General features: G+C 46.4%; 1 protein-coding gene and 1 pseudogene across 1 annotated transcript; one reads left to right on the top strand and one right to left on the bottom strand.

The window, feature by feature from the left end:
• Positions 1-5,242: 5,242 nt before the first annotated feature.
• On the bottom strand, positions 5,243-16,226 carry LOC125352379 (HLA class II histocompatibility antigen, DR beta 4 chain-like). The gene is made up of 4 exons (XM_048347468.1): positions 16,127-16,226; positions 8,724-8,990; positions 6,873-7,154; positions 5,243-5,376 (listed from the first exon to the last, which is right to left on the bottom strand). The coding sequence occupies exons 1-4, from the start codon at positions 16,224-16,226 to the stop codon at positions 5,243-5,245; spliced, it is 783 nt and encodes a 260-aa protein (XP_048203425.1).
• On the top strand, positions 16,225-18,371 carry LOC125352378 (annotated as a pseudogene).
• Positions 18,372-18,809: the final 438 nt, after the last annotated feature.

The raw sequence follows: 18,809 nt of genomic DNA, 5'->3' as shown, positions 1-18,809 counted from the left end.
AGGAAGTAGGAGCTCTAACCTGACCTTCCATCAGAACACCTGCCCCACAGGGATATGGATGGCATACACATGGTTGTAGCTGAGGGGGGAAGGCAAGCTGATGGAATATTTCTCTGGGATGACTTCACCCATGACAGAGGCAACCACATCACTGATTCTGTGTGGGATGGCACATAGGCTCTGTAGGAGAGACAGACTTTTCCAATTCCCTTTGAAAACTTGTTCTGACAGAGGAAAAGGACATTAACCATGGAGGGCAGCACCAGGAAGTATGTCAAGACCTGCAGGGAAAGAATGTAATATTGGAGCGGTTTCACTGAGCACAGTTTGCAACAAGGGGTCTCCTTGGAGACACCATAAGTACAGAGGGCAAACATGGAGGCTCTTTGTGGTTTTGTGGAAATTCGTTCTGATGCACCTAAAAATCCATCAGAAGTTTTAAGGATTCTGCCTGGAAAGAACAACCTAATTAAGCCCTTCCTCACTCAATTCCTACTAGTTTACCCCTGGTGTGGGCGTTAATGTGGAGTGTTCCTGGCCACGCCAGGGGAGCACTCTGCATGATCCCTATCACTGTTAAGAGCTTTCATGTGGGCTCCTCCCGGGAGTCAAGTCACAGGCACATCATGGTGGAAAAGAGACCAAGAGAGCCAGGGCAGTAGACTACCTTTATCCAGTGGGAGCTGTGACCCCTTGGAATCCACACCCTAAGTAAGGAGAATCAAGGTATTCAGAGTTTGGTTATGGACTGGGTGATTTCAAAGAAGAAAAACCAATCTGCATATTAGCAGTGGATAGCATCATCAGTTGCTGGGCAGAGATCCACTAGAAAGGTCTCCTTCTGAAACTCAATGCTTCAGCTGTTAAAAGGGTTATTTCTATTTTGTATGTGAAAAATCTGATCCAGTTACATCTGAAAACTTTCAGTTGAGCCACCATGGTGCATCATGTCTGTGCCAGCAGGTGAGTCATGATACTTGAGTACAGAGCTATTTGGATGATGGCAGGTGTGAGCATACTGAGGGATAAAGGGAATGGAGAGAAAATGTTTCCATATCAGTGTCGGGGTCCGAGCCCCGACAGACGCGGGCCAAGAAAAGGTGAAGGGTCAACGAACTGCCCGCACCCAGCCCCCCTTTTGCCCGAGGACGCTCAGACAGCCAGGGAGACGGTCTCCTTGCACAATGTCACTTTATTTGGGAGGAGCTTCAGCTTTTAAAGCGGCAGCAAGGGGAGGAGTATAGGTGCATCTAGCTAGGGACTGAGGGGAGGCCTGAGCTGTCCGTCAAGGGTGGAGGGTGGAGGGACCAATCCTAAGAGGTGGCCTAATTCTACATCACAGCCCACAGGACTACCTCAGGTTCACCACCTGGCACCATCTTGGCCACACGTGGTCCTAAGGCTGAAAGGCGGGGCCAGCTAGAACCGTCTTTCAGGTTCTGCAACAGCCACACGTGACCCCGGGCTGGAAGGCAGGTGGGGCCAGCCAGGTGTGCCCCACATATCAGGACAAGTTTAATGTTGTCTTGACTGTACGTTGACTGGGTGTTATAGATTGGGGATATCATTAACTTCTGGCAGTTGAGAGGAAGGCACTACAATCATTCAAGCATTTTATAAGCAGCATTCTACTGCAACTCATGATATGGCAGAATTTTAACCCTCCATTGAAGAATTAAATCTATGTTTTAGGGATGGGAATATGGCCTAGTGGCAAGAGTGCTTGCCTCATAGACATGAAGCCCTGGGTTTGATTCCCCAGCACCATATATATATAGAAAACGGCCAGAAATGGCACTGTGGCTCAAGTGGCAGAGTGTTGGCCATGAGCAAAAGGAAGCCAGGGACAGTGCTCAGGCCCTGAGTCCAAGGCCCAGAACTGGCCAAAAAAGAAGAAATCTGTATTTGAATCTTATAGGTGTGTGTGTGTGTGTGTGTGTGTGTGTGTGTGTGTGTATTTGTGAATGTGTTTGTGTGTATGTATGCTGGTCCTGAAACTTGAACTTAGTGCCTGGGCAGTGTCTGTGAGCTCTTTTTGTTGTAGGTGAGCATTCTACCATTTGAGTCATAGTGCCACTTTTTCTGAGTATTTTGTTGCAGATATGAATCTCATGGGCTTTTATACCTGGACTGTCTTTGAATTGCAATCTTCAGCTCTCATCCCCTTTCATAGCTGGGATTACAGGAAGAGCCCACAGTGACTGGATGCTCCTTGTTTTTATTTCAAAAAATTACTTCATGGTGAATACAAACTTGGTGAACAGAGGGATTACAATTTCACGAATCAAGTAAACAGTACATTTCCTTTCATGTAGTGTCTTCTGTCCCCTCACTCTTTCCCAGTTCCTCTGTCTCATCTTCACTGATGCCTCATATAGTTCATCTTTGGCTGTTGTGAGGTTCATTGGAGATAAGCGTGTCACAGACGTTCCAGCCCAGGCTGCTTTCAAACCTCGATCCTAACATCTCATTCTGCTGAGTAACCAGTATACAGCTAGGAGCCACAAGTGCCCAGCTGATTTTTGTAGTTTATTATTATCCTCATCTTTTGTTTTACTATCTTTAAATAGTTGCATCAAAATATTTTTAAATGGTTTTTTTTTTTTAATTTAGCATGTCACTTTGTGAGTACAGTGCATCTTGACCAATGTCACCCCTTTGGTTGTGCTCCCCATCTCTCCCAATCCTATTGATCCCCTCAATTTACCTGGTTCTACATTCACATGTGTACACTGAATACCATGAGTGCATTCTCCCACTCTTCCTCTTCCATTTAGGAACATGGCTGATAAACCTAAGGAAACTCAGAGGAAGTCATTTAGCTGAATAAGAGTGTTTCAAGAACAAAGGGGCATGATATCCTTGATATATGACTGTTAAGGTGGGGGGAGGGGGAGACAGTAGAGACCAGGTCTGTGAAACCAAAAACTTCTTGTCAAATGGTATTTCCCACATTTGCTAAATGTATCATGCTGATCATGCATTTTTAAATGAAAGGCAGGTTTCTTACATTAAAGAGATGTACTTTTTTTTTCTAACAGGCATTAACTAAAGAAAAAGTTCTCACTAAATAAATATACACAATTCATGAAGTAGTGAAAATGTTTGGATAGATATCATAATGAACTGGAAATTTGGAACTATATTAATTCAGAATCTGCTACTGACTCAAAATAACTTTGAATGACATGTCTAAATTTCTTTCCTCTCACAATATCAGAAAAATAATTATAACAAGACATTTTGATTTCTTTGGGGACAAACAAGAACTGCATGCAAAATCCATAAGAAACATGATTTTTCACTCTATGTTTATTTGACAAAAATATAAAACATAGTATTGTGACACAAGGAGGGGTGGAGAGGGGCAGAAGGGTGGATGAATGCAAAGGGGCAGGAGGGAGAGCAGGGCAGCTCTTGCAGTCTGCACTGGGGCTTCCAGCTCAGGGACAGGGGCTGAGGAGCCATCAGGGAGGAGGCCACCTGCTGGGCACTGAGCCAGGAGGGGGCCAGGCCCTGAGACAGCACTATTTCTCTCTGAGGAATTGGGGCCAATGGAGCGGTTTCATGAGGAGAGACAGGGGCAGAGGTCCTTCCTTCCTTCCCAGATGTCCACCTTCCCATCAGCTCAGGAGTCCTGCAGGAGGCAGAGGACAGCATGTGGCCAGACCACACCCAGAAAATGGCTTCTTTTCCCCTATAAGTGCTGCTCATCACAGCATGTGGGAAGAGGCTGGGGGACTTTCAAATGGCTCTCAGGCAGTGCTCCTTTACAGCAGTTTTTTTTTTTTTTTTTTTTTTTTTGTGTGTGTGTGTGTGTGTGTGTGTGTGTTTCTCTCAATGTCAGGGTCTAGTCACTATTCCTTGGCTTTTTTTTTTTGCTCAACTCTGGCACTCTCCCACTTGAACCACAGCTTCACTTTGGTTTCTTGGTGATTAACTAGAAGTCACAATCTCAAGGACCTTCTTGTTCTGCCTAGCTTTGACTCAGAATCCTCAATTCTCAGCCTCTAACTAATTGTGATTATAGGCATGAGCCACCAGAGCTGGCTATAGCACAGCATTTGATTAAAAGCAAAATGGGCCTGGGACATAGTCCACTGGTACTGAACTGGTCTATCATACACAAGGCCCTGACTTGAATGTTAGAACTACAAAACGTCCAAAGGAAATAAATAAATAGATAAAAATGTACAGTAAACTTGGTTGAGTTCACATTTCTGCTTCATTGGAAACGACATCCCAATTCTGTCCTAGTACTTCTGCTGTGTGTCATTTGAACTAAGACAAGCAAGTCTGTGTCTGAGAGAGGATTAGGGAACATTACCTGCTGGCTGAAGTCCAGAGTGGCCTGCAATGGAGACAAGAGAACAGTTACTGAAATCTGCAGAAGCCAGTCCATGTGCAAACACCGCACCTCAGGCTCACAGCTGACACCTGAGACTTCTCTAACACCACTGAAGCAGGAGCAATGGGGGTTGGGGCACAGAGGAGATCAGGAAATTGTCTTCTTTGTAATAAGTCAAAACAGGGCCAGCCAGACTCAGAACTGAAGCCCAGGTAGCAACCAAAACAGCAGTTAAACTTCCATCCACTTAAATACTAAGTTACAAGAACTAGGAAGCCTCATAGGGGCTACCTAAAAATCTCTCTGCTCAAAGAGCGGTATTGAAAAAGGAAGTAGCTCTGTAAATAAGACACAGTAAGGTGACAAGCTTGACTAGAGAGGGGAAGTTCTGAACACACCTATTTTTCCTAGTTTCAGAGAGGATCAGAGACTTCTCCATATTTTACAACACTAAGCAGCATCCATCTTACACACTGAGAACCATGGCCTCCTTGGGGGCTGCCAGATGACATAATCACATGTATCTCTCAGCCCAGAAGAATACAGACAGCATTCAACAGCCGCCATTTTGAATCCTTAAGTTTCACTTCCTGCGTATGGGAAGCAGGAAATGTTTTCCTTGCTTTCTATCTTTCCTACCACAGCACTGATCTATTGAAATCAATCCTTGATAACATTTTCATCTTAGGAGTCTTTTTCCTTTTCAGGGGACACCATAGCATGATTTTCATGAAGCTTAGGGAGACCCTCATGCATTCCCTACTGATGGGTTTAGAATTTGACACCTGAGGTCAGGTGAGAAAATAAAACTTTACACAGCTCCATGGACATCCTCAGAACTAACCTCAGTGAAACCATGTATCTTCTCCTAAAAATATCTGTGAGCTGTGATTCTCAGCCACCAGAAGGTTCCTCACCTTTTGACTTCCTGAAGTAGATGAACAGCCCTGCACCCAGGAAGAGCAGCCCCAGCACAAAGCCCCCAACTCCGCTCATCATCTTGCCCTGTGCAGATCCAGAATGGGGCTCTGAAAGTAGAAGCCAGGATTAGTTACCTGTGTACCAGAACAGAAAGTTTCTCACGAAAACCTGAGATTCAGTCTCTTGAGATGAGGGGATAAGGCCTGCCCCCAGATGGATGAATCTTAGGTATTCCTGGAAACAGCAGATATCAAAACCACTCTGAGTTGGGTTTCTTGGTGTCACTCGAAGATCATGTCTATAATCCTAGATACTCAGGTGGCTGAGATCTGAAGATTCTAGTTGCAAATCAACCTGGGCAGAAAAGTCTATGAGGTTTTGATCTCCTATTGACCCAGAACTGAAGCGGTAGTTCAAATGGTCAGTGTTAGCCCCGAGGAAAGAAACCAAGGAGTCACTGCTCATATCTTAAGTTCACACTTTAAGCGCCCCCCCCCCACACACACACCACCGACTGAATTCACGCTAAGTAAGTGAAAGTTTTGGTTTGCTTGATTTTTTGTTTGTTTGTGGGATTGCTTGCTAGTCAGGGTGCTTGAACACAGAGCCTGAGCACTGCCCCTGAGCTCTTTTTGCTCATGGCTAGCATTCTACCAATGTAGCCACAGTGCCTCTCTGGCTTTTTCTGTTTATGTGGCACTGAGGATTCCAACCCTGTTCTTCATGCAGGTTATGCATGCACTCTATCACTAAACGACATTCCCAGCTGTCATGGGAGGTGAACTCTAGGACTGGGCGCTTTCCCTGAGCTCTTCAGTTCAAGGCTAGCATTCCATCACTTGAGGCACCTGGTTTTGTAATGCAAAGTTTGTACACTGAGTTCATGTAATTATCACATGGCTGAATTGTCACCTGGTCTGTGAAAACAGAAACCCAGTGATGTTGCAGAGCTAATGGCAGACACAGCTGAGGCTGAATGACTCCCACATGAGGAACGACCCGCATTGCCACAATTCTTAGGTTATATTGAATAACCCAGAGCAGTAGCAGCCACACACAGCTCATCCCTGAGACTGAGGCTGAGCCAGGACTGAGGAGGTACCTAAGGCCTGTGATGTCACAGGGGTTTCACACAGTGTCTTGAGGAACTGGGAATATTGCCTAATGGCAAGAGTGCTTGCCTCCTATACACGAAGCCCTGGGATCGATTTCCCCGCACCACACATATAGAAAATGGCCAGAAGTAGCGCACTGTGGCTCAAGTGGTAGAGTGCTAGCCTTGAGCAAAAAGAAGCCAGGGACAGTGCTCAGGCCCTGAGTCCAAGGCCGAGGACTGGAAAAACAACACACACACACACAAAAAAAAAACAGTGTCTTGATTAACACAATCATGTCCTGTGGCTCATAGAAGTTTCTAGACCCATCTCAGCCTCCCTGTCCTTGGTGACCTACACTGAAGGAGAGAACACAGAATAGATGAGAATCTACTATGGGGAGAAAATCCTGAAGGTGTGGTGTCGTGAGGGGAACCCTGCACTCAGGAGGCAGCCAGGCCTCCATCTGGGCATGAGGAATGAATAAAGTCATCAAGCTTCTCACTCACTCCATTCCACGGTGACAGGACTATCCAGGCTGGGGTGCTCCACGTGGCATATGTAAACGTCTCCCTGTTGGGGGGTCATTTCCAGCATCACCTGCATCTGGAAGGTCCAGTCCCCATTCTGGACCAGGCCTGTGGACATCACCCCAGCCTCCTCCTCCTGGCCATTGTGGAACCATCTGACTTCAATGTGGCCTGGGTAGAATCCATTCACAGCACACACCAGGAGGTTGTGGTGCTGCAGGGGTTCAGTCTTCATGGGGTACACAGTCACCATAGGCATAACTAGGGAAGAAAAGGCAGAAGTAGTCAGAGGACAGTGAAACCTCCATGGTTTGTAGCCCCTTTGCCACTGTCCAAGGGTCCCAAGTTTTAGTCCCAGCTGGTGATAAAATGTAGAAGAAGGGTTTCCAGTCATGGAAAAGCAGGCCCACAGGACTGGCAGATGGCAGAAGAATTGGATAAAATCTGCCTGACAATGAAATGGGAGTAGGAGGCTAGAAAAGAATGAGAAAGTAACAACCAAAGGATGAAGAAATAAAGAGGGGGCTCTTAATCTCTGGTCCTAGGACCTCACAGGGAGCCACCAGTCAGCAGTGTGTGTTCAGGGACTGCAGTTCTCTGGATTTAACCCCAGGCCAAGCTCTGGGAGGGGAAGGTGGTTGGGATGGGCTGATGTGCTGTCTTCCTGTGACATGACAGTGACACGTGCTGTCTTCTCTGCCTATTTCCCTGCTAAGAAACGTTCCTGTCACTTCTTACTATATTCACCACTTGCCTGTCTCTCTAGCAAGCCATAGGTACTGAGGTCAATTAAGCTGCCTTGAAGTTCTGGTAATCTTTCTGTACCGGTCAGGAAGTTAGGGATTCAGGTTTTTTGTTTTTGTTTGTTTGTTTTTCTGGTTTGGAATGTTGAAAACTTTTTTTCAAAACCAGGTAGAAAGGAATTGGGGAGACCTCACTTTTAGTCCGTGGTAGGTAGCTGTGCCACCCACCCAGGATCCCAGCTACACAGAGCAGCCCAGGGATACAGGCCTCAGGTAAGAGTCGCCATCTTGAGTCCTGATCGCCCATTTCCCACGAGGTGAAGGAATTGTGGTGACCTCATTTTCATTGTCTCCCTGCTTCGTCCTCGTTACATTAGAAATCGGTTCTTGCTGGAACTTTCCCCTGTGAGACTCGGTTTTTGTGAGACACTCGGGAAGCGCCTTTCCTGAGTGGATCTCAAGGGCCTGTGGATTCTCCTGGAGGCCGGGGAGCAGGCGGTGGCTGGGTGGATGGGCTCCCCCATCATCTGCTGACAGAGGCCCCCGGCCCTGAGATTCCAACTTCGGAATAACTGGTGTGTGCGCGTGTGTGTGCGTGTGTGTGCGTGTGCGTGTGCGCGCGTGTGTGTACGTGTGTGCGTGTGCGTGTGTGTGTGCGTGTGTGCGCGTGTGTGCGTGTGTGCGTGTGCGTGTGTGTGTGCGCGTGTGTGTGCGTGTGCGCGTGTGTGTGTGCGCGTGTGTGTGCGTGTGTGTGCGTGTGTGTGTGCGCGTGTGTGTGTGTGTGCTGGCCCCCGGCTCCCTGGTGGAGCACCTGTCCTGCAGGCCGAGGCCTCGAGTCCTGCCTAGTGGGTGGGGGTGGGGAGGAGGGGGAGGGGGTGACACAGGATGGAAGTTGTTTTGTTTTTTGTTCTTTTGTTCTGTGTTTGCTTCCACCTTCTGACAGTTTTGTCTTGCTCAGAGCAGACATGAACGCGCACGCACACACGCACACGCACACGAGCACGTGCTCACACGCAGGTAAACGCACGCGCATGCGCACAGCAGCCTGGCGCTGAGCTCCTGGCCGCCCCGTCCGTCCCGCGCTCACCTCCGCGCTGCAGCAGGTACCCCGAAACCTCATAGTTGTGTCTGCAGAACGTGTCCACCTCCGCCCGCCTGTGCTCCAGGAGGCCCTCCTGGCTGTTCCAGTACTCGGCGTCCCGCCGGCCCAGCTCGGTCACCGCGATGAACTTCCCGAGGTCGCTGTCGAAGCGCACGAACTCCTCCTGGTTGTAGATGTATCTCTGCAAAAGCCGCACGCGCTGCGTCCCGTTGAGGAAATGACACTCGTCTTTGAATTGCTCCAGGAAACGCGCTGCGGGGACAGGGGCGGTTAGGGCCGGGTCTTGTTCATCTCTGAACACAGCACTCGGACCCCCGAAGGTTCTGCTCTTCTCCAGGTCCCCAAAATGGTTTGGACCTAAGATGGGGGCACAGTGACCCCGAGGACGCCCCATGTCACACAGAGCCACCTGTGTGCGGGGCAGAGCTGGGCAGGGAGGGCAGGATGGGGTGGGGGGGTCCCACAAACTTCCAATCACCATAGACACCAGGAACACAGGAGCCGGTCAAACCCTGCAAATTCCCACTCATTCCTCTCAACACGTGCAACAGTCCTCCCCTCTCTCATTTCTTTCATTCAATATGGCAACCTTCCTTCTCCCAAAGGGTGGAGAAGCAGAATTGCCAGCTTTTCCTCCCCTATTTCTTATTCATGGTACAGAATATAACTCAGCAGCAGTTCAATAATTGTAACAAGGTAAAATGACTCCATTTCAAGCCCAGATTGGTGAAAGCCAAGCCCTGGTGCTCAGGGCTGTAATCCTAGCTGTGAAGAGGCTAGGATGTGAAGAGCAAAGTTCAAATCCAGCCCAGACAGGCAAGTCAGTGAGACTCCTATCTCCAAGAAATCAGCGGAAAGCTGGATGTAGAGCTGTGTATATATAGGGTGGAAATGAATGCTGCCTGTCTGGAAGTTAGCGAAGAGGAAGAGGAGGGACGAGGGAGAAGCGGTGGTGCCGGCCGAGTGGAGCCTAGCCAGGCCTTCAGAAGAGCTGGATGGAGCAGAGCAGACAGGGAGCAGAGTGGAGCCTGAGGCCTGCGGGGGAGTCCGGAGCCTGAGGCCTCCATGGAGGCCTGACGCTTGGGGCCTGAGGACAGTTAGGGCCTGAGGAGAGGGAAGGCCTGCAGGGAGGAGGAATAGAAAGAAGCTCACCCCTCTGGAGGTTTGGGGGTTTGGAAGTTGAGGGGGTTGGAGGTCAAGGAGTGGAGGTTCAGGTCAGGTCAGGTCAGGTCTGTGTTCTGGCTAACTAGCAGAGGACAAGGTAGTTGCAGGATAGCATTTGGAGGTGGAGGGCTGCTCTGGTTCTGGGTGTGAGGTTATAAATAAAACTCCTTGTAAATAAATCCCCTTCCCACCCTAAGTTGTGCCTTTGTGGATTATTCTGGCTGTCGGAATACAACAGTACATCTTTGAGGGATAAAGATTAGGGACAGCACACAGGCCATGAGTTGAAACTCCGGGACTGGACAAAAATAAATAGAAGAATGATCTTGTCACAGAAACAGAAGATAGTGACAACAAGATCCATGAGGAGATCACATCCCCAAAGACAAGCATATCATGCATTCACCTCTCATAACCCAGAGGCAGAACAAGCCTAAAGGGCAAAGGCCCCTCTGACATGATGCCATCTTGCACTTCCCACACCCCGTCACTTGGGTGCTGTGCTGGAGACCATCAAGCAGGAGCTGGGTAAGGACTTGGCCCACACAGCCCCCTGCACCTCCAGCTGGGAGCCTCCATCCACTCCTACCATCTCTCCTGCCCACAGCTCTTCATCCCTTCCTTCACAAGATCTACCTGGAACATTCTATAGAAATCTCCCTTCCCATGGATCCTGGGGCAGGCCTGGGCTGCTCTCGAGAATTCAAACAGGGAAATGTCAGCATTTGCCCTCCCTTCCTTGAGCTGAAATGAGTGAAATTGAGGAACAAGAGCCAACACTCCAGAAAGCACCCAGGAATGGGAAATGGGAGAAGTACAGAGTTCAGGTAGAGCACAGCAGGAAGAACACACATGGATTTGCGAGGCACGGGAGGACTGTGGGGAGTCACATTCAAGGACTGATGGGAAGGTAGGTGGATGGGAGCCGGAGAAAGAGTGTGGTGAGGGCATACGTTTTGAGGGAAAGGAAGTGAGATAGAGCGATGGAGAGGACACCTTCTCTTTCCTTCCTTGCTGCCATGTAGTGAGCAATTTCCTCCACCACACACTCCCAACATGCAGTATTGTCTCACTACGGGCCCAGAAGCAATGGAGCTAATGGACCCAGACTGAAATATCTCTGCAAGAAGAGGGATTTTGTGGTTGTTTATGTCAGGGAATTGGTCCCAGTGACAGAAATCTACTCATCAGAAATAATAGTAAGCTGCTGGCTTATGCCTGTGTTCCTAGATACTCAGGAAGCTGAGGTCTGAGGATCCTGGTTAAAGCCAGCTAGGACAGGAAGGTCTATGAGACTCTTATCTCCAATTAACCATGAAAAACCAGAAGTGGAGCTGTGGCTGAAAGTGTCAGAGCAATCACCTTGAGCACGAAAGCTCAGGGACAGCACACATTCTCTGAGTTCAAGACCCATGACCATTAAAAAAAAATAAAAGAGAAAAAACAATAGTAACTGTCCTATCTTTTAAAATTCCGCTACATTTTTTAAATGTTTATATTTGCTGCATTCTCGTAATACTTCATCTTCTCATGTCCCTCAAAAATAACATAATTAACAAATACATTAAGTGGGGAAACTCCCAGTTTAATTCAATGTATGCATACTGATTTATAAAACTTTGATTTATCTTTCTCTTGAATATATAGATACACTCAAATACTTAATAAGAGAATTAATATATGTATACTTATCAGTATATATGTATTTATATGTATATGTGTATCTATACATATATGTATACTCAAATGTATTTGGGGTATATTGATAGGCTTTCAGTAAGTCAATGCATGACAGGAAAATCGTTTTAGTTTTGTAACCACTAAGCTATATTAACTCATCCTACAACACATTCCCTCTTGTCATTGTCAATGTCCCTGTTCCAGTATTCATTTATTTATAGTATTCACATTTACTCCATTTCCATTCAGCCCTCCAATTACTGGTGATGTGATTTGTGGCCATCGAACCACCTCTAGTACGACGTACAATCCAACCTCCCCTCTCAGAAGGGAGGGGTGTGTACTCTGATTGGCCTGTAATCAAGTTCAAGCCCCAACTATGTGACTCTGGGTAAATTACCTAAACCCAGTAAGATTTAGGTTGCTTTGGTATATGAATCTATAAATGCCACAGGTATGACAGAATAGCTACTTGCTAAGTGACAGTGCTATATAGGCCTGAAAAATGTGATAATGCTTCACACCAAAACAGCAGATGTATGCATCACCCTATTCTTAAAAAGAGGATAAATTTGTTCTAAGTCACTAATGAATAAGAGCTGTGGTAAAAGGACTTATTGTTTTCACAGAATAGACAGGTAACAGGTCTGCCAGTGCTGCTGTGGAAATTAGAGACCAATCATTTCTGCTGTCGTATCCTCTGAGTCTTTCTGAGGCCTCCTGTGCCACAGCACAAGCCTTCCAAGAGATAAACTACCAGCCAACTCTCCTCCAATCTTCACCTCTTCACTTCTGTTCTCTTTAGACCCTGGGATTCCTGTTTCTTCATGGATCCTCTTCTGACTGCCCAGGTCAAGTGTAGAGGACCCAGAGCTCACTCCCCTGTGTTTCTCTCCCTTCAGCTCCTCCTGTGTTTCACCACCACTGGTCACTCCTCCCTCTTCCTCCTCCTAAGAAGTGGCCTTCAATTTCCATGTGTCACTTTCCCTTGGTTTTCTTCCAGGATCCCTGCTCATCCTTCTCAGTTCCCTTTGTGGCCTCGCCCTTCTTGGTTCCTATGTAGAATGTAAGTAAGCCCAGTACTTGTGTCAGTGATGCCAACGAATATCCCTCCCACCTCAGCCTCAGCCTGAACTCTGTTCTCTTCTGTTCACCTGACCTTTGATGGCTTCACACAAATGTCCCAAAATCATCCCAAACTTGAAAAAAAAACAAAAACACTTTAGTTTGGAATCACCTCCTTGAAATCATGTTTTGTTGCTGTCTCGCCTGTCTCTTCAAATAGCTCCACAGTTAACCCAAAATTCTCAGGGATAATCTTGTTCGTTTCTCCACCCTGTGGTTTATACAAAGCCCTGCCCCTTACAGTCCATCAGAAAATTATCATTGTGTTCATTATGTCAAGCTACAGTTGGCCTTCCTCAGAGATTTCCGCTATGATCCTAAATGGTCTCCATACTTTGACTTGTAAACCCCAACAATCCAGTCTCACATATCAGCTGGAATTTTTAATGCAATATGAATTGAGACACTGCAATACCACATAGTAGCTGAAATACTACTTAGGATTTCTGTGGGAATCTGTGAATGCTGAGTGGTGAGGTCCAGTAAAGAGAATTGGAATGCCATTCTCTGACTCTCAGAAAGCTGGGAGTGGCTCAAGAAAGATCGCTCACTCCTCACATTACAGAGACCCAACTTTCTACCCTCAAGGTGAGTTAATCACAACCCAGACTTGCTTGGACTTTAGAATTCAAGACATATGCAAATTGTGCTCATTTGCTACTTCCTCCACTTCCTCAGATGAGGCAGTCACTCATCCTAAGCTTGTTTCCCATACTGGTGTCTATAACTTCAAAGAGATTGCTACCCTACTTTCTGCATGCACGCCATTGCCTCCAAATCAATAAAGACCCTACTAATGGGGCCTTGGAGCAGCTGTTGCTGTGGAGAGGCACAGGCCCCCTGGTACCCTCAAAGCAGTTTCATGGTCCAGTTTCCATCACTGCCTTGCTCCTGGTCATGATAGGTCAAGTCTCTCAAAGTGGTTTGCAACAGATTTTCTTATTGCTGATCCTAGGGCTTGGATTCAGGGTCTGGGTACTGTCCCTTAGCTTTTGCACTAAAAGCCATTGCTTTACTAATTGCATCACCAATCCACTGACAGTCTTTTGGTATTTAATAGGAGATAAGAGTATCACAGACTTTCCTATCTCAACAAGCTACAAACAATGATCTTCGGATGTCAGCCGCCTGAGTAGTTAGGATTAGAGCCAGGAGCCATGGAGGCCCAACAAAATTTAGGTTTCTTTACCCGGGGCCTTAAGGCCTAGTTAGGTTCCTGACCTCATCTCCACATCAGCTCACCTTCTGCCACCCCACCCCATACTCCTGTTCACTATCATGAAGCCACTCTAGATGCCCGGCCCTCCCCTTAGCCCAGCACGCATGTCCCTACATTCCCACACATTCCTGTTCTGTCACTTGGTCCCTTAAGTGGTCACTTGGCTGTCTTCTTTCTCTTCTTCTCTCAGCTAAATGCCACTTTCTCAGGGAGAGTTCCCTGAGAACTATAGTTGCCTGAATCTAATGGTCCCTCTTCCACAATCCTGATAGCATTTTTTTTCTCAGAGTAATTATTACTCTCTCAATTTTTTTTCTTTTATTGGAAGCTAGTGGAGTTACTCTCTTACTTTCCTGTCATTAGAGGAGAATGCTTTGAGTCACGAACAGAGGACAGTATAGAACTTATTCAAGAACCTATCTCTGATCTCAATGAAACCACCAGTGTTCTGGAAATTGACCACAGTGGCTGACCTGAAAAGCAAGAAGTGTTTCAAGCTCCAACACTCTTTTATTCCAGTGACCACTCTATGTCTTCTACTTCCAGAGAAATCTAGACAACTTCCTCTTTCTCCTTCTAACTGTAAATATCCACAGATAAGAAAGAGAAAATGATCAAGGAAATCATGTTTCATGATGTCTGATGGATCTTTTAAGGACCTGTGCAAAGCTCATGGATTTTTAGTACTGGCAGTGAAATTCTAGGCTTAAAAAAGAGGAGGAAGTGATATTTGTTAAGACTCTGGTAGGCTATGAGTTCCCTTCCTTGCCTATTGGTATCTAGTTTGATGAGTTGAAAGCAGCCTTCAGGTTTTCTTTGTAACCATTCTGTGATGTGCTGTTTAAAGCACATTACATTGCTGATATTTAGGACTAGCGTGTGGTTTAAATGGTAAAATACTTGCATTGAAAGCCTCACTTCAATCAGGTCCTCAGTTCAGTCTCCAGAAACAACTGCTGATCTTTCACTATTTCAACTTTTTCAAAAGTAGAATTTTCATATATTCCATTCACACTAGCTCAATCCTCTCGTATGGGCTCAAGCCAGAGAATGTGGGACATGTAAAAGAAAAGGAGAACACATACTGTAGGTTCAGAACAAATTCACGAAGTGAATCCTAACCTGTGTCAGTTTTTTAAGATGCCTTAAGTATTTTAAGGCACTAAAGAGCAATTTACAGCTGTTTATTGTCTATAACACTTTATCAAGTACATAGGATCTCTGCTTCAGCTACTAAATGCTGACCACAAGATAAAAAGAGATCACTAACTGGACATTAGTGGCTCATGCCTGCAATCCTAGCTCAGTCTCAGGATCTCAGATCTCAGGAAGCTGAGATCTAAGGATCATGGTTCAAAGCCAGCCCAGGCAGAAAAATCCCAGTGAGACTCTTATCTCCAATTAACACTCAAAAACTGAAAGTGGAGCTGTAGCTCAAGGTGGTAGAGTGCTAGCCTTCAGCAAAAGAGCTTTAGAGACAGCACCAGGTCCTGAATTCAAGCTCTATAACTGACAAAAAAAAAACAACAAAACAAAAACATCAACCCACAATCACTAACCCTCACCATTACTTCAAGGCATACAAACACTGGAGTTCATGGACCAAGAGAGAAAATATGAAGTGCAATTCTTGGCACAATCTCTCATTCACTCTCTGATATTTTCAGAGAAACCTAGCTAGTACAATATTTGACTTTTTCCTCATTAAAACAAATAGCATTTAATAACACACATAAAGTAGACTACAATAGAACAGTGTTGTACACATAAAATAGACTAAAATAGAACAGATTTGAACACATAAAATAGACTAGGACTTTAATATAATATGCACATAATGTGTTTTTAAAAGAGAAACTTCTTTCCTGGCATAACTCAACATAATTAAGGGAAGAGGTATATGGTGAATTAGTTTAACATTGTCAATCCACTTAAGGCCTGGACTGAATATGATCTAAGTTTAGAGGTTTTATTGGAGGAGATTTAGAAATGATGTATGCATACATGAGCTTTACACAGATCTCATGAAGGAGACATTCAGACTACAGTTTGGTGGAAATAGTTTGGATTTCATACAAGTTAGATCAGAAATTATTGAAGAAATCTCAAGTGTGAAGGGATTTGTCCTGGGCAAAATGAGGAAGCTCTCTCCCTTCCTTCCCCCACCCCTAGCAGCTCAGCACCCGAGGTGTGCACTTACGTTGAAGGTCCCTGGTCAAAGACAGAGGAGAGCTTAGCACCATGAACATCACCATCAGAACTGCCATGGGGAAGCCTCCAAGGAGCCCTGGACACACCATGCTGCAGCTCATCCTCTACTCTTTCTCTACTGAGATCCTTCATAGTAAGTAAGGTATTTACGAGTTAGATACTGGATTGGCCAATTTTACTACCCACAAACCAATGAGCACTAGAGAAGAAAAGCATCATCAGTTGTTGGGTAGACATCCAATACCAATGTGCTCTTCTGATTGTGGCCATTTCTTCCTTGAAATAATTTTCACATGTTGTATTTTAAGGCTGTAACTCATATGTATCTGAAAAATTTTATTTGGGTCTTTAGCCTTGTCTGGTCAGTGATAAAGTCGCAAGGTTGAGCCTTGTTGGGAGCTCACTCAGTCACCTCTCACTTAAACACAGATGTTTGTTCAACTACTGTATCCTGAAGCTCCTAGAGCTTAGCAGTAGCATTTGGAAAGCCCCAGGATACAATATTAACCCACAAAACCAGTAGACTTTCTGTCCGCTAACAACACACAAGGACAGAGGGTAATCAGTCAAACAACTCCATTTGGAATAACCTCAATATAAAATATCCGGGAATAAACCTCACCAAAGGTAAAAAAAGAACTTCAAAGTGAAAACTATAAAAATTTGAAGAAAGAAATCAAAGATGGCATCAGGAAATGGAGAGACTTTCCATGTTTGCGGATAGGTAGAATGAATCTTGTAATACCAGACATAAAATGCCAAGATAATCTACATTTTTAACATAATCACCACCACAATTCTAATGAATGCCTTTACTGAGCTAGAGAAAGCAATCTAAAAGTTCCTAGGAACTACAACAAAAGGCTTTGAATAACTGAAGCAAGTCTGGGCAAGAGAAAAGCTATGCTGGGAGTTTTCAGGGACCACTGATCCCCCTAAGCAAGGCTGAGGCACCCATGGCTACATGCAAAGGCACCATGCCGGGGATGCCAAACTCTCATGGGTCACTGAAGCAGAATGCAGAGCCACACACAGGAGACAGGGACCCTGACCCCTGACCTTCATCCAAACCCAAATCAGAAGATAGCTGATTGACTCAAGAATGTTAGCTGAAGAGTTTATGCTCTGCTTGGCTCCCTCACCTCTCCTAGACCAAGACCCGAAGTTGACTGTAGGATTGTAGCTTAAAACCTTGCTTACCTCAGGATGACTTTTTGTTAGAGAAGAAACATATTTAGTCATAACTAGTTAGCTATACTGTTCACTGCTGTTCCCACTACATCGTACTGGATAAGAAAAACTGTGAAATGTTAACGGGAGGGTCTTTGTCCTCTGAGGATTCTCATCAACATTGACCCTAAAGAAATACAAATTACTGGTTCTCCCCGCCTCCCCCCCCCCACCCCTCACCCCTATCCCCGCTGCTTCCAGTGGCCTCGAGATCCTGTCCCAGGCTGTGGGCACCAAGGCGCAGGTGGCTTCCCGTGCGCTCCTCCAGGGTGGCATTAGCTCTGCGTCTGCAGGTGCTGGGCAGCCTGTGCGGCTGGCTCTCGCTCTGGACGTCTTTCTGCTGCCTGAATAAGCCCAGAAGCTATGAGTGGAGCTGCCGCCTTGTGACCTTCACCCAGGGAGTTCTCTCCATAGGCCTCTCTGCTTACATTGGCTTCATTGAAGGCCCTTGGCCCTTTACCCACCCAGGGTCACTCAACACACCTCTCCAAGGTCACACGCTGTGCCTGACCTTGGGCTACTTCCGCTGTGATCTGGGCTGGTGCATCCGCTTCCGGTCTGAGGACACCCCGATTCTGGCTCACCACGCCCTCCGCATCCTGGGCCTCATCAAGGCCCTAGGGCTCGGGGAGTCGGGCACAGAGGTCCACGCAGTCCTCTTTGGCAGCGAGATCATCAACCCCTTGCCACAGATGCGTTGGTTTCTCCATGAAACGGGGCACTACCAGAGCTTCCCGGGCGAGGTCGTGGACTTCCTCTTCGTGGCTCTGATTACTGGCGTGAGGATGGGGTAGGGGTCACCTCCTTTTCTGTGAAATGGTCTCAGCCACGCGCAAGTGGTTTGTGAAGATCGGAGGAGGAGCCATGTATGCTGTGTCCTGGTGCTTCATGTTTAACATCTGGCGATCTGTGTGGAAGAAAAGCACAAGAAGTTCCACAGGTGGAGAAGCAGGTGGAGGGAAGAATGGCAGCAAAAACACAATGGACATCTCAAGATGCACTAGCGCAGGCTTGCTTCCCTGGACAGACAGGGCTGAGTCAGCCCTGGAAAGTTGGTCACACACAGCACTGTTATGGAATCATGGTTATAACACACTTAGGTTTAACACAACAACAAAAAAAGTGCTACGTTTATTGATTACTTGGATGAGTGTTCCAGTCATGCATATGCAGTGTTAACCCGACCTTCTTCAGGGTGGAAAGGTAGCCCCTAGTCAGTGAGAGGAAGTTAGGGAAGTTCTTCTAGGAGGTGGCTTTAGGTCTTTCTATTGCTGGGAACCTTGGTATTCAGACAGCTTGGAAAGGAACTTGAAAAGGATGAGTGCTGTCTCTTGTTCCATTAGAAAGAGCTCCTCCAGCACACACACACACACACACACACACACACACACACACACACACTCATTTGTAGGCCTTTGACATTCAGAGCCCTTCCATACTGA

The sequence above is a fragment of the Perognathus longimembris genome, chromosome 6 (genome assembly GCF_023159225.1).
Source record: "Perognathus longimembris pacificus isolate PPM17 chromosome 6, ASM2315922v1, whole genome shotgun sequence".
Taxonomy (NCBI): Eukaryota; Metazoa; Chordata; class Mammalia; order Rodentia; family Heteromyidae; genus Perognathus; species Perognathus longimembris.
This window is presented reverse-complemented; position numbering and strand designations above follow the sequence as displayed.